Source organism: Rana temporaria, chromosome 6 (genome assembly GCF_905171775.1).
Source record: "Rana temporaria chromosome 6, aRanTem1.1, whole genome shotgun sequence".
Taxonomy (NCBI): Eukaryota; Metazoa; Chordata; class Amphibia; order Anura; family Ranidae; genus Rana; species Rana temporaria.
Window position 1 is genome coordinate 201,501,161 of NC_053494.1, and position 16,326 is coordinate 201,517,486.

General features: G+C 44.9%; 1 protein-coding gene across 1 annotated transcript in view; it reads right to left on the reverse strand.

Moving 5' to 3' along the window:
• Positions 1–14,710: 14,710 nt before the first annotated feature.
• The window catches only part of TMEM163 (transmembrane protein 163), a 180,967-nt gene continuing 179,351 nt past the window's right edge, over positions 14,711–16,326 (reverse strand). Inside the window, exon 8 of the mRNA XM_040358089.1 lies at positions 14,711–15,749. Coding sequence (XP_040214023.1) covers positions 15,689–15,749 — 61 coding nt within the window. The 3' untranslated portion in view covers positions 14,711–15,688. The remainder of the gene's footprint in view (positions 15,750–16,326) is intronic.

Genomic DNA, 16,326 nt, shown 5'->3' on the forward strand with positions numbered 1-16,326 from the left:
TGATATCGAATCTTTTCCCTATAATGTCGAATCTCTCTATATTGAATTTTTACCGCAACGAAAACGAAAATAAAGCATTTTTTATGTCGGATCTTTCGGTTTTTGTTTCTTGCACTTTCGTTATCGTTTGTTAAAACGATAACGAAAAAAACTGATTTTCGGACAAAAATGCATTCTAACGAAAACGAATGGACATGTCTATTAGAGAGAGACCACCCCCTTATAACCGCAACCCCTGCCCTCTTTAATAAGATTGTCTAACGCATTACCGGCGTGAGGCCGGGAGCCGGGTGGAGTTAGTGGGCGGAGCTAAGAGCTGTAGCAGAAAATCCCATGCGTGCTGTGCAAAAGCATCATTGGTTGCTAGGACACTGGCATCCCAGCAACCAATGGCTGCAAACAGATCATTCAGGGGGAGGGGGCGCTGATGGGGAGAAGGCAGAACAGAAAGCACACAGAACAGTAAAAAAAAGGCAAAGCCGTCAAGAGTTCCTGAGGTACGATGTGTCTGGGTTTCAAGGTGGACAGAAACCCGGGCACAAGTTGCAAAACCAAAAATGTCCGGGTCAAACCCGTACAGGTGGTAACCCTACTGCATTGGCTGCTATGTACTGCACAGTAATGATTTAGAAATTAATTTACTGCACATGGAAGTTTTTAAGGACCCTGCTGATGCTCGTGTCCCCCCCCCCCCCTTCTGAACTTGCGGGAGGCCCACGACCCCCCCCCGCTTCTCAACCTCGCGGGAGACCAGTGGCTAACCCCACGCTTTTCAAGTCCCCTAATGTTATGGGCTGCGCAAACTTGGTATCTAACTTTGGTTTGCCTCGCAGATACAGGAACATAGTACAAAAGGCACTAGCGGGAGATCGGCGACCCCCCCCCCCCGGTTCTCAACTTGCGGGAGACTGGCGCCACCCCCCCCCCCCCGCTTCTCAACAGTTGGGCACCCCCTAATGTTATGGGCTGCGCACACCAGTGGGGCTAAACCATCACTTCCAGGACTCCTTGTTCTTCTTTAGCTGTTGACTTTTAATAAGGACACTTACCTGTCCTAGGCGCTAGCGATGATAGGCCCCTGACGGCGATCGTTCGGTCCTGGCGCCTCCATCCTGACAAAGGGAAACAGGCAGTGAACCCTAACGGCTTTACTGCCCATTTCCTACTGCGCATGCGGCTGCCTCCTGGGATACACACAGTTCCCAGAAGGCAGCGCGCCCCATTCACCAGAAGACACCGCGATGGAGGATGAGGAAGAAGACGACTGCAGTGGAGGAAGAGGCAGAAGAGCTATTTCCACATAGCAACAGCCCTTTCTGGTGAGTATAAAAAAAATAAGTTTTCTATTTTTTTTTTTTTTTTGTTATATTTTTTTGGGGGATTTTAGGGGGAAAAAAAACAGGGTGGAGCTCCACTTTAATGGAACGCTTCAAGAGGAGAGGGGGTGTTGCCTGGCTGACCCCATTGAGTGCTTTTGCTGTTTATAATCACATACCGTATTTTCCGGCGTATAAGACGACTTTCTAACCCCTTAAAATCTTCTTAAAAGTCGGGGGTCGTCTTATACGCCGGCAACCTAACATCCTTACCTTATCCTAAGACATGCAGAATCGCGGCCGTACGTTTTTTCAAAAGCCGCGCCTCCTACGTCTTCTATTCCGTGATAGGCGGAACACTCAGCTTCCCAGGAGGCACTGTGTTTAGTGTCTGCCTATCACGGACGCCCTCTCGTCCTGTGTTTAGTGTCCGCCTATCACGGAGGCCCTCTCGTCCTCGGACGAGAGGGCCTCCGTGATAGGCGAACACTGAACACGTTTTTTGTAGTTGGTTACCTGGTTTGCACACATCTCAGGAGAGATTTTGGTCCTCTCTTCTTTACAGATCTTCTCTAAATCCTTAAAGGGGTGGTTCCCCCTAAAACACATTTCTAACAATAGATTCGTAAGACCCGTTACACTGCGGGTAGGCTGGCTTTTTTTTTTTGTACATACCTCGATCTCGGCGTTTCGTCCCTTGTCAGTGGGCGTTCCTAGTTGATTGACGTTCCTCGGACGGGCGCATACGTGACGTCACGACTTTCCGAAAGAAGCCGAACGTCGCTGCGCAGGCGCCGTATAGAGCCGACTCTATACGGCGCCTGCGCAATGACGTTCGGCTTCTGTCGGAAAGTCGTGACGCGCAGTATGCGCCCGTCAAAGAAACGTCAATCAACTAGGAACGCCCACCGCCAAGGGACGAAACGGCGAGATCTCGGTATGTACGAAAAAACAAAAACAAAAGCCAGCCTACCCGCAGTGTAACGGGTCTTACGAATCTATTGTTAGAAATTTGTTTTAGGGGGAACCACAGCTTTAAGGTTTCTTGGCTGTCGCTTGGCAACTTGAAGTTTCAGCTCCCTCCATAAATTTTCTATTGGATTAACGTCTGGAGACTGGCTAGGCCACTCCATGACATTAACCACTTGAGATCCGCGCTATAGACAAAAGACGTCCACAGCGCGGCTCCCAAGTGCCTTTTATGTGCATTACCCGCGCGCGCCACTGGGGGGAGCGCGGCGGGTAAACACTGTCCCGGCGCATCGCCGAAGAGCCGATGTGTGTACCTGGAGGCCGCGATGTCCGCCGGGTACACGCGATCGCCGGTGACACGGCAACTGACAGCAGGGACGTGGAGCTCTGTGTGTAAAGAGAGGAGACCGATCTGTGTCTCTTGTACATAGAGACACAGCATCGGTCACCTCCCCCAGTCACCCCCCTCCCCCCACACAGTTAGAACACACCCAGGCTACACATTTAACCCCTTCCTTACCCCCTAGTGTTAACCCCTTCCCTGCCAGTCACATTTATACAGTAAATAGTGCATTTTTATAGCACTAATCGCTGTATAAATGTGAATGGTCCCAAATTTGTGTCAAAAGTGTCCGATATGTCCGTCGCAATATCGCAGTCCCAATAAAAATCGCAGATCACCGCCATTACTAGTAAAAAAAAAAAAAAATCATAATTCTGTTCCCCATTTTGTAGGCGCTAAAACTTTTGTGCAAACCAGTCGCTTATTGCGATTTTTTTTTTTTTACAAAAATACGTCGAAAAATACGTATCGGCCTTAACTGAGAAAAAAAAATTGGGATATTTATTATAGCAACAAGTAAAAAATATATATATATTTTTTTAAATTGTCGCTCTTTTTTTGTTTATAGTGCAAAAAATAAAAACCGCAGAGGTGATCAAATACCACCAAAATAAAGCTCTATTTGTGGGGAAAAAAGGACGTCAATTTTGTTTGGGAGCCACGTCGCACGACCGCGCAATTGTCAGTTAAAGCGACGCAGTGCCGGAAGCTGAAATTTCGCCTGGGCACGAAGGGGGTTTATGTGCCCAGTAAGCAAGTGGTTAATGTGCTTCTACTTGAGCCACTCATTTGTTGCATTGGTGGTATGTTTTGGGTCATTGTCACGCTGGAAGACCCATCCACGACCCATCTTCAGTGTTCTGGCTGGGGGAAGAAGGTTCTCATCCAAGATTTTACAATACATGACCCCGTCCATTCATTGGCCCCACAATGCGGCAAAGTCAGCTTGCACCTTTACCAAAGAAACGGCCCCAAAGCATAATGTTTCCACCTCTGTGCTTCACTGTAGGGATGGTGTTCTTAGGGTCATAGTCAGTGTAACGGTCACCACCGTTTACGACCTTCCATCCCAGTCACGACAGCTTATCGACACTCCAACCAACAGGACCCAATCGCATTTCATTTGCCCAGAATCAAGACGAGACACAGCTCTGTGCTTGTTCCAAATGTAATGATACTTTAATGGTTTCTTCTCAGCTTTTTATACAGTACAAGGCATTAAAGCAACAATGAGATCTCCACCCCCCCTAATCACACACTAAGGCTAATTACTAAACATTCCTTAATTAACAGCATAACAACAAAACACCTTCACCCACTGAGTTCCCTAGGCAGACTTTTCGTCTCCGCATACAGCTTGACACCTATTCACACCTCTGAGCAGCAACAGGCTGTAGACAGTGTTATCACACATAAACAGTATTTAGCATGCATAATTAGAGTTCTGGGAGCAGACCTGGGTTAACACCTTTACACAAGGACAATGGAATGTCTTCCAGGAGCCCTGACTCAATTAGCATGTCACTAGTCAGGGCTAAGCATAGAATGAGTCACTATTGACTGGTTGGGCCAACATCTTGCATTATCTCAAAATCCTGCAATACGAACTATCGGTGATGTCCTATCTCATGTAATACATGAATTATGATTGACTTGCCACCCCATGCCCAAAAGGCACAGGGTGGACTCAGACCCAAGAGTTATCAGTGACGCTGACACAGGAGTATCCCCCATCCTCACAAAGACTCTGGGTGTCCCGGGTCCTTCCGTTACAGTCAGTATTTTTCTTCCTCCAAACACGGCGAGTCAAGTTAATGCCAAAGAGCTCAATTTTGGTCTCATCTGATCACGGCACTTTCTCCCAATCCTTCTCTGAATCATTTAGATGTTTATTGGCAAACTTCAGAAAGACCTGTACATGTGCCTTCTTGAGGAGGGGGACCTTATGGGTGCTGCAGGATTTCAATTCATGGCAGTGTATTGTGCTACCAACGGTTTGTTTGGTGACTCTGGTCCCAACTGCCTTGAGATCCTTCACAATTACTCCCTCGTAGTTCTGGGCTGATCCCTCACTTTTCTCATGACCATCCTCACCCCATGAGGCGAACTCTTGCATGGAGCTCCAGATTGAGGGTGATTGATGGTTATTTTGTTAGGGCTAATCTGTGTACCACATGAGCACATACTGTAGCCAGTCTGTGGGAGCCAGGAATAATGTTGGTTGGTAGGGGATTAAATACTTATTTTACTCACTGAAATGTAACCCAATTTTGTGTTTTCTAGATTTTTGGTTGATATTCCATCTCTGTCATTTAGAATACACCTATAATAAAAAATATGGGCCCAGATTCACATAGAATCGCGGCGGCGTAACGTATCGTAGATACGTTACACCGCCGCAAGTTTTCATCGCAAGTGCCTGATTCTCAAAGCACTTGCATGAAAACTTACGCTGGCTGACGCGTAATTCAAAGGGGCGTGTGCCATTTAAATTAGGCGCGCTCCCGCGCCGGACCTACTGCGCATGCTCCCTTTTGAATTTCCCGCCGTGCTTTGCGCGAAGTGACGAAATTTTTTCGAACGGCGACGTGCGTAGCGTACTTCCGTATTCCCGGACGTCTTATGCAAGAAGGAAACATTTTTAAATTTCGACGCGGGAACGACGGCCATACTTTATACAGCACATATGTGTTGCTGTGTAAAGTTAGGGCACCAAAAACGACGACTAACTTTGCGACGGGAAACTAGACTAGCAGCGACGTAGCGAACGCGAAAAACCGTCGTGGATCCCCGTAACTACTAATTTGCATACCTGACGCTGGTTTACGACGCAAACTCCCCCCAGCGGCGGCCGTGGTACTGCATCCTAAGATCCGACAGTGTAAAACAATTACACCTGTCGGATCTTATGGATATCTAAGCGGAACTGATTCTATGAATCAGTCGCATAGATACTCTGAGAGATACGACGGAGTATCTGAGATACTCCGTCGTATCTCGGCTGTGAATCTGGCCCATAGACCCTTCATTTCTTTGTAATTGAGAAAACTTACAAAATCTGCAAAGGGTCAAATAATTATTCTCCCCATTGTATCCATTTACTTACCTCACCTTACAGGGGTGTTTGGCATATTGACCACTGGTGCTAGCCGCCATTCTCTCCTACTGAGCATTGGCTTAAAGCGGAGTTCTGCCGATTTTTTAATTTTTTTTATTTATTTAAAGTCAGCAGCTACAAATACTGCAGCTGCTGACTTTTAAAAATAAGGACACTTACCTTTCCTGGGCGCCCGCAATGTCGGCACTCAAAGCCGATCTGTCCCTCGGCTTCACTTCCTGGTTCCCTACTGCACATGCGTGAGTCGCGCTGCACAATCCCACTTGGACCTGTGTGTCTCCCAGAAGATAGTGGGGGGGGGGGGGGGGACACAAAGAAATCGCCGGACGTGGCGTCGATAGCTGTGGGTGGCTTGGCTATCTATGCCCGGAAGTGGGAGAAAAATACCTGCATTAGACCAGTATCTGCTCCCCCCTCCCTTTTGAAAGGTGCCAAATGTAACACCGAAGGGGGGGGGGGATTTTCGAAAAGTGGAAGTTCCATTTTTGGGTGGAACTCCGCTTTAAGGCTAGGTTCACACTGCTGCGAATTCTTTTGCGAATTTGAGCCGTTGCGATCGCTCAAATTCGCAAGTCTTTAAAATAACATTGTTTTCCATTAGTGCCATTCACATCAATGCGTTGCGAATATAAACTGCGGAAAAAAGGGTCCTGTGCAAGTTTGATCCGTGTGAGATGCAAATTCAGCTCTATAGACTGGCATTCTATGAAATCGCGGCAAAAACGCAGCTGCGAAATCGCGGTAAAATTGAACCTAGCCTCACACACATTCTTTATGCCTAGTATGTGGAATAGGTACCTTAGATTGTAAGCTCCTTGAAGACAGGGATGAACTGACCATTTGGCCACTGCCCAAGGGCCCCATGCCACTAGGGGGGGCCGATCCGGGTTTCCAGCCTCAGGAAAACCAGGGTCATTATGTAAAAATCTGTTTTAATTTTATTTATTTTTTTAAATCCCAAGATTATAGCTGCCCTGCCTCTCCAGTACCTTTTCTGTGTTTGTATGTGTATTCTGTGTGTATGTATATTGTGTGTATACTGTGTGGCCACATAATCTATTGCCTGGGGGCCCCATAATCTCCCTTTTGCCTGGTGGCCCCATGAGTTGTCAGTCCGCCCCTGGATGTGAGTGTACAATATGTAAAGTGCTGCATAAATTGTCAGTGCTGTATAAATACCTAATAAATTATCAATATATGAAAAACAAAAACGTAGTAAGACATAAATACAACCGACACCAAATAAAACACCACAATGTAGACAAAGGATCACATTTTTGAATAAATATTTATTGTTCAAAGACTGCAGATTATTCCCTTTGTTTCCTCGGAGGTGGACAACCCATTGTTCATCGCAAACCCCCCCTCCCCCCCCCTTTGACAGCAAAGAGTCCAATGCACCCTCATAAAGGAAGACATTAAAATATACCATATACATTACATTGGGGGGAAATACTCTGTAAATGTTAATTATAGATACAATTAAAAATAAATTTGATTTTCAGAAACATTTTATCAAGTTGTGAGAACCAAGAATACATTTTTGCATCTAAAAACTGGAAGTCCTGAAGAGTTAATGAAAGTCTGGATTTCTGGCTCCTAAGGCCCCGTACACACGAGAGGATCGATCCGCTGGAATTGATCCGCGGACCGGTTTCAGCGGATAGATACCCTGGTGTGTACGATCCAGCGGATATTTTTCCGCGGATTTTTTTCCCCGGGGATGGATTTCCAGCGGATCAAAATTTCTTAACATGCTAAGAAATCTATCCGCTGGAATCGGCTCCAACGGATTGATCCGCTGGTCTGTACAGACTCACCGGATCAATCCGTCCCAATCCATCCCTCGCATGCGTCGTAATGATTCGACGCATGCGTGGAAGTCCTTATAACACAGCGTCGCGCACGTCGCCGTGTCATCATCGCGGCGACCTCCGGACCGTTTCCGCGGATCGATCCTCTCGTGTGTACTAGGCATAAGGAACCGTCTGTTCCAGAATATCCTGCTGAGACAATAAAAGAGGGAGGACAACCTGTCCCTTTAAAAAAATAATAATTTTAAAACACAACTTTTCCTCAAATAGACTTCGATGAAATGGGTTTGATTCCTCAGTGGATCTTCACTGTTGTCTGGGATCTTCCTTTCCCAAAGCCTGGACCTGCTATAATGTGGCCAGCCCATGTGTTTCTGTGGAAGCTCCACTAGGGGGAGCATGGAACTGAAATTCTGTAGGGATATACACACAGTGGGCCAGATTCTCAGAAGAGTTACGACGGTGTATCTCAGGAAACACCGTTGTATCTCTGTTTCTGAGCCCATGTATCTATGCGAGTGATTCCTAGAATCATTTTCGCATAGATACGGCCAAGATCCGACAGGTGTAAGTCACTTACACCGTTGGATCTTAGATGTAATGCGACGCCGGCCGCTAGGTGGCGTTTGCGTTCAGTTCTCATTTGACTATGCAAATGAGCCTGATACGCCGATTCCCGAACAAATTTGCGTTGCGTAGTCGTCGTTTACGTCGTTTCCGTAAGCGTAATGTTACCCCTGCTATATGAGGGGTAACCTTACGCCAGTCCGCCGTATGCCATGTTAAGTATGGCGTCGGGTCAGCGTCGTATTTTTCCGTCGGTTACGTCGTTTTACTAAGTCGTCCGTGAATACAACTTTACGTCAATGACGCTCACGTCAGCGTCATTAACGTTTTCCGTCGTGAGCTGGAGCATGCGCACTGGGCTATTTTTCCGCCCGGCGCATGCGCAGTTCGATCGGCGCGGGGGCGCGCTTAATTTGAATACAAGCCGCCCCCTTTGAATTACGCGGCCATACACACTACGCCGCCACAAATTACGGAGCAAGTGCTTGGAGAATACGGCACTTGCTCCTGTAAGTAGTGGCGGCGTAGTGTAAATAGCTTACGCGAGGCCAACGCAGGATGTACGGGAATCTGGCCCAGTATGTGAAGTCACAGGCCAGTGATAAAAGTAGCTTGGCTGAAAGGCCACCTTCTCAGCATACCATAGCTATGCCGGGGGAGGAGGCAGTTCAATCATCCCGCTAGGGTCCATGACAAAAATACCCGCCACAGATCAGAATCTGCGCCCTATTCTGTTCTTAATGGAGAAATCCATTTGGTTTCTTCTCTGGAATGTCTGTCTGGTATATGTGCAAATGTAACAAACGGTTCTGAAGCCCAAATTGGAATAACAGCTACTTTATATTTCTTACATGTTCCCATTCACACAGCAATTTCTTTTTTCAGATGCTCTTTTATAGAAACTCGCCGGCCTCATAGCTGCACTACCCTGGAGTGTAGGAGGCTGAAAGAGGAAAGAGCAACACAAAACAATGGGCGTCTTTTGTGAACCTGCCTGAAAGAAGAACCGTCTGTGCTCCTCAAAGCAACCAATAACATTTCTTCATTTCATTATTGAAGAGCAGATTACAAGTTTAGAGTAGATTTTGGTAAAAAAAACTGCAGAAGGACACACAAAAGAAATTATAAAATAATAATAATAATAAAAACCTCTTCAGGGCCACTTATTGCAGTACCTTGGAGGGTTTAATACATCCCACCTTTCTTGGGGTCCCTGATTGCTTGAGAAAAAGATTTAGTTATATAATTCGCTTGCAGCTCCACCTGCTGGAGAAACCTGGTATTGCATCAATTTTCTTTAACAATGTCTTTTTGTGGTCAGGTTTCACTCCTCTAATCACAAGTGCAGGATAGAGGGACACTGGGGGGATTTACTGGAGAGTGCAAAATCTGGTGCAGCTCTACATAGAAACCAATTTGCTTCCCAGTTTTATCCCATGTTCGCACTGAGGGCAGGTTTGAAATCTTGCGAGTTCAGGTGAACTCACAGGATTTCAAACCGGCATTTAAGTCCGACTTCGGGGGGCGATTTGACTGTTCACACTGAAATTTGGCAGACATTTGTGCGGGTTCCTGCACAGATGTCTATTAAAATCGCCCCCCCCAAAGTCGCCAAAAGTAGTGCAGAAACTACTTTTGGGAATCAGCACCGCGCCACAAAGTCGGCATCGCACCGATTTGGACGGTACCATTGCCGGCAATGGCCTTCAATTTGGCATGCGATTTGACATGTCAAATTGGCCCAATATGAACAGGGGCTTATTGTCAAAGCTTAATTGGATAAGCTGAAGTTAGAAGCTGATTGGCTACCATGCACAGCTGCACCAGATTTACACTCTCCAGCTTTAGTAAATCAACCCCATTGTGTTCCATGATATGGAGCTGTGGGAAGTGAAACCACACAGGAGCCTTATCCAATCAGGAAGTCCAATAATAAAGGATTCCCATTTTATTTTCCTTTCTAAATTCAAATAAAGGCGGCATATGCCTTTAAAATTCTCCCTCTGTGCTTATACTGAATATATTTTATTATTTAACAAGTTATTATTAATAAAAAAAAAACAAAAAAAACATTTGTGCTTTATGCTAATGCATTGTGCAATAGATATGACATATATTATTATCTGGGTAATTTCTGTATTGCTTTAGTCCCTCGTATATAATACATCACAGAAAATATATATATATATATGTAAAGTAATTACACGTCTGTACAATGAGAACCCTCTACATACAGTCACAATACACACAACAGAAGCCATTGTATCACCTTCCGACGACAACGTTACAAACTTCCGAAGAGGCGACTTGCCAGGAAATTCTGATTCTACAGAGACAAATTTGTAAAGGTTGATTTTTTTTTTTTTAGGACACCGGGCCAGGATGTGACTGTATTTCGGTGTTCAACTTGTGTTATTATTAAAGAAGATCTCCGGTCTACAAATCGAGGGTTGGATGCTGTTTTCCTGCTCGTGTAGCTGGGATATGATTGGTCTTCAAATTGAGGGTTGGATGCTGTTCTCCTGCTCATGTAGCTGGGATACGATTGGTCTACGAATTGAGGGTTGGATGCTGTTCTCCTGCTCGTGTAGCTGGGATACGATTGGCCTACAAATTGAGGGTTGGATGCTGTTCTGCTTGTGTAGCTGGGATATGATTGGTCTACAAATTGAGGGTTGGATGCTGTTCTGCTTGTGTAGCTGGGATATGATTGGTCTACAAATTGGGGGTTGGATGCTGTTTTCCTGCTCGTGTAGCTGGGATATGATTGGTCTACAAATCTAGGGTGTGATGCTTTTTTCCTGCTTGTGTAGCTGGGATATGATTGGTCTACGAATTGAGGGTTGGATGCTGTTCTCCTGCTCATGTAGCTGGGATATAATTGGTCTACAAATTGAGGGTGTGATGCTGTTCTCCTGCTCGTGTAGCTGGAATATGATTGGTCTACAAATTAAGGGTTGGACGCTGTTCTCCTGCTTGTGTAACTGGGATATGATTGGTCTACAAATCAAGGGCTGGATGCTGTTCTGCTCGTGTAGCTGAGATATGATTGGTCCACAAATCAAGGGCTGGATGCTGTTCTCCTGCTCGTGTAGCTGAGATATGATTGGCGACAATATGTCCACTTGTGCTGGATTTGAAACTTTTTAATATATTTTTTCAGCTCTGACAAAGGCCAATAACACACTAGTGATCACATGTTATGCTGTAAAGGGGTTCTGCATGGGCTTAAAAGGCTGAACTTACACAGATTTAATTTGCTTTAATAAATGCTTGGTGTACTGGTGACATATGTTCATGTCTAGGGGGTCTCCAAACTACGCCACCCCTGCAAGACTGTGACGTAGGGGGATTTTAGAGGGGACTCTGATGGGTTCAAGTTTATATATCCAATATAGTTTCTCTGTCCCCTCCCCCACACCATTTTAGCCATGGACTCTCACTCATCCCTGGGGTGAAATGCTAGCCAGGCCCTGCCTCTGAAGGTATTATCCTGCATGTCAAAGGGGTTGCTACAGTAGGGATGGAGCAGCTGTTGGGACCAGTGCCCCCTAGTGTCAGGGAAGGGAGCACCATCCTGTCCTTTGAGCTGCACATACCCAGTGTGTACTCCCTCCTGTCACCCATGATGAGCTCAGCAATTGTCTGTAACATCGTACAAGCTTTACAATGTTCAGAATATTTATTGTCTTAGCAGTAAAAGTTTTCTGATAAGGCAACAGTTAGGTGTCCTATGCTTAACATACAGCTTCCATTGAAGGTGATAAGTCTGGGGCTGTATATGAGGCTGCAGATCTTCCTTAGAATTAGCCAGGGAGTCGGTCAATTGCAGCATCTACCTTTGAATTGGATCCCTTGATGTGACAATTTTTGACAGGTTCTTTTTAATTGCTGATGTAATATTTACCTGGTAAGCTGTAAACATTTTACTGGATTTATTTTTTATTTATTTATTTCTCATTTTTTTTAGAAAGATAGGGCAGAAAAATCAGGGCCGACACCACATCCCAGTATTATCATAGGGAAGAGGGAACAAACCTCTGGACTTTAAAGGTGTCAAATCAAATAATTACAAAATTGATAAAATTTTATATATTTTTTTACAACAATAAAACATGCTAAAAGATTTCTTCCTTGTTCATATCATTTGTTCTATTAAAGGCATATGCGAACACTACCACTTGACATGTTTCGCTTCTAAAGCTTCTTCAGGAGATTCAGGTGTGTTGTATTAACCGCTTAACGCCTGCCGCATGTATATGTACGTCCACAGAATGGCACGTACAGGCATATGGGCGTACATGTACGTCCCCGCCTTTCCGCGGGTCGGGGGTCCGATCGGGACCCCCCCCCCGCTACATGCGGCGGTCGGAAACTCGCAGGGAGCGATCTGGGACGGGGGCGCAGCTATTCGTTTCGGAGCTTAAGAACGGGGAGAGCCGTATGTAAACACGGCTTCCCCGTGCTTCACTGTGGCGGGGTATCGATCGAGTCATCCCTTTTATAGGGAGACTCGATCGATGACGTCAGACCTACAGCCACACCCCCCTACAGTTGTAAACACACACTAGGTGAACCCTAACTCCTTCAGCGCCCCCTGTGGTTAACTCCCAAACTGCAACTGTCATTTTCACAATAAACAATGCAATTTAAATGCATTTTTTGCTGTGAAAATGACAATGGTCCCAAAAATGTGTCAAAATTGTCTGAAGTGTCCGCCATAATGTCGCAGTCACGAAAAAAATCGCTGATCGCCGCCATTAGTAGTAAAAAAAAAAATTATAAAACTATCCCCTATTTTGTAAACACTATAAATTTTGCGCAAACCAATCGAAAAACGCTTATTGCGATTTTTTTTTACCAAAAATAGGTAGAAGAATACGTATCGGCCTAAACTGAGGGAAAAAAATTATATATGTTTTTGGGGGATATTTATTATAGCAAAAAGTAAAAAATATAGATTTTTTTTTTCAAAATTGTCGCTCTATTTTTGTTTATAGCGCAAAAAATAAAAACCGCAGAGGTGATCAAATACCACCAAAAGAAAGCTCTATTTGTGGGAAAAAAAGGACGTCAATTTTGTTTGAGAGCCACGTCGCACGACCGCGCAATTGTCTGTTAAAGCGACGCAGTGCCAAATTGTAAAAACACCTTTTTGCATTTAGCAGCATATTGGTCCGGGGCTTAAGTGGTTAAATGCTATAAGTAATAAAAAAACAGGAATACATTTCATGTTGTTTTAGACAGGTTATTACATATGTACATATGTAATAGAACAAATCATACGAACAAGGAAGACATTTTTTATCATGTTTTAGTGTTGTAATAAAAATATAAAATGTTATCCATTTTGTAATTATTTGATTTGACACCTTAAAAGTCCAGAGCTTTGTTCCCTCCTCGCTTCTTCGCTATTTCTCTAATGTTTATTATTTGCTTTGTTACTACCATAAATAAAAAACTAGCAAAAATAAAACTTGGAAAAAATAAATTAATACGGCAGTTTGTTAGCTGGCCACAAGATGGCAGTCCTATACATGAAATTACTCATGCTGAAAATTTTTATCTACAGATCAGAGTTTCTCTATGGGCCATACAGATCCTAAAGGTCCAAATATTCCACTACAAGAAAATGTGATGTCAGAGAGATAGACAGGTAGTTAGATGAGATACATAAATAAGATAGAAATGTATTTTAATAGATAAAAAAAGTTTTCTTTGTGCTAAAGTGTAATTATCTTGAATCCTTATTTAATTCCCATCATACCCTACACAGCTGAAATTTTGTATCAGGCTCGTAGTCTAAGAGCAGAATTAAATCTTTCTGACAGTCTTGTATTTCTGGACTCGGGAAAAAGAAGGGGGTTGTTTGGATGACACGAAGATTTCAAGCTTTTAGACCCCAAAACTAAATGGGTGACGCTGGCGGGGTGTTTAAGCAACATTAAAGGATCAGCAGTGCTTCAGCATTAATGAGTTTGTTAACCCCCCCCCCCCAAAAAAAAAGGGGGATCCTGCTCCTTTAAAACATGTTATATGACACAGTCCTTGTTCTGTGTTATTTGGCACCCAGTAACACCTAAAAAACCTGTCTGATCCTGCCAGTTTCTCCCCACCCCTCTGTAAACTGACCACGGTGTATCATGGCTGCTGAGACCAGACACCGTGGTCAGTTTACTTGCCTCCGTCATCCGCAGCCCGCTATCTGCTCTCCTCTCTGCTCCTGTGTCCTCCTCCCCCTCCCCTCTCTGTCTGTGTGTGTGAGCCGCCCCTCCCCCTTCCTGCTGCTCTCATAACACTTACCTGTATACACCATCAGCACTGCCTCCTATTGTATTGTCCCCCTCTGTGAATGATTTATAAATATAAATGCTGTAAATACCTCATTTAAGAGCCGAGATTGCGATCACCAGCTCTCTCCTCCCCTCTTCCCCTCCAGACTGACATCAGCAGAGGAATCTCAGCCCCCGCCCACTGCATCTCTCAGAAGAGAAAAAGAGAAAGCTGGCCAGTCAGTCATGTGATCGCAATCTCAGCAGTGAAATGAGGTATTTGCAGCATTTATTTTTATAAATCACACACAGAGGGGGGCACTGCAATAGGAGGCAGTGCTGATGGTGTATACAGGTTAGAGTGGCTTAACAACCATTATAAGAGCTGGAAAAGTGCCATTACCATTCCACACCTGGCAAGGTAAGTAAGGCACCCTAGGAGTTTATTGCTAGGGTTAGGAATAAAAGCGGGGAACTGCCCCCCCCACCCCAAAAATTAAAGTCAGCAGCCTAGTAACATTTGCAGGACGAATAGCTTTAGGGTTCCTTTTGAAGGGATAGGTTTAAATGACTCTGCTATTAAAAGAACAGTGAAAGGTTAAAGGTCAAGGACCTATTGAGCCAATATGAGCAAAGATGGGACTGACAAAAGTAAGGATTGGCTTCCCAATAAAAGTATTTCACGGGTGGGAGTGGACATTATGGCCTCTTTCTGACCGGAGATCTCCTTTAATAAATGTGCTCTTTGTATGTGATAAAATGGTACAACTTTGTACCTTGTGCTACTGAAGTCTGTGTTGGCATAAAGGGAATGCACACAAGTGCCGGAATGGGTCCATCAGATTATTGTGCGCACATATATATATGTATAGAGATATATATATAGAAAAATACTCTTTGCGTCTGCATTGGCTGTTTATAATGTTCTCTTACAGAGCGTGACTCGGGCGTGACGTATCCGCGGTCGGAGATGTTTTCGATGTTCGCTTATTCTGTACATGAAGCAAAGGTCAGGACACAGTCTGCTGCTTCCGCCAGTCTTTTCACGCTGGGGTTTGTGCTGGAACGATCCAAAATAAAACTCTTTCATACTGGGGGGCGGGGAGGGGGGGGGCAGAGGGGGAGGGGCGCACCCTCCACAGGCCGGCCCCACAAATGTCAGTTTGATCATCTCGGTCATGTTTAGTTTGTTGTTCTGTAATAGTAGCCAGAAATACTTGTAGGGAAAGGAAAACACTGTGTGTGACTTGTGGCCACCTTTGGCAATGGAGAGTCGGCGTGCGGCTTCATTCGAACATCTCGTAGTGACGCGTCTGTCTGACTCGAGGGACCATGTCCACCAACAGCCTGCAGGGACAAGGAGAGGACACTCAGTACTCATGTATTATACATTAGTGTTTCCCCTGCCAGTATGGGTCTCCAAAATGCAGCCTGGGGGCCGGATGTGGCCCTTTGCTTGCCTTTATTTGGCCCTTTGGGCACTACTCCTTTTACTGACTCCAACAATGGGGCACTACTCCTCTTACTGGCTCCAACAATGGGGCACTACTCCTCTTAACTGACACCAACATTGGGGCACTACTCCTCTTACTGACACCAACATCGGGGCCCTACTCCTCTTACTGACACAAACATTGGGGCACTACTCCTCTTACTGACACAAACATTGGGGCACTACTCCTCTTACTGACACCAACATTGGGGCAATATTCCCGCTAATGACACCAACAATATGGTACTTTTTTTTCCATTTACACCAATAATGGGGTACTTTTTCTCCCTTTGAAACCACTGATGGGGCACTATTCATCCCACTTCTATCAATGATGGAGCACTATTCATCAAATTTATATCAATGATGGAGCACTATTCATCAAATTTATATCAATGATGGGACACTATTCCTCCAACTTATATCAATGGT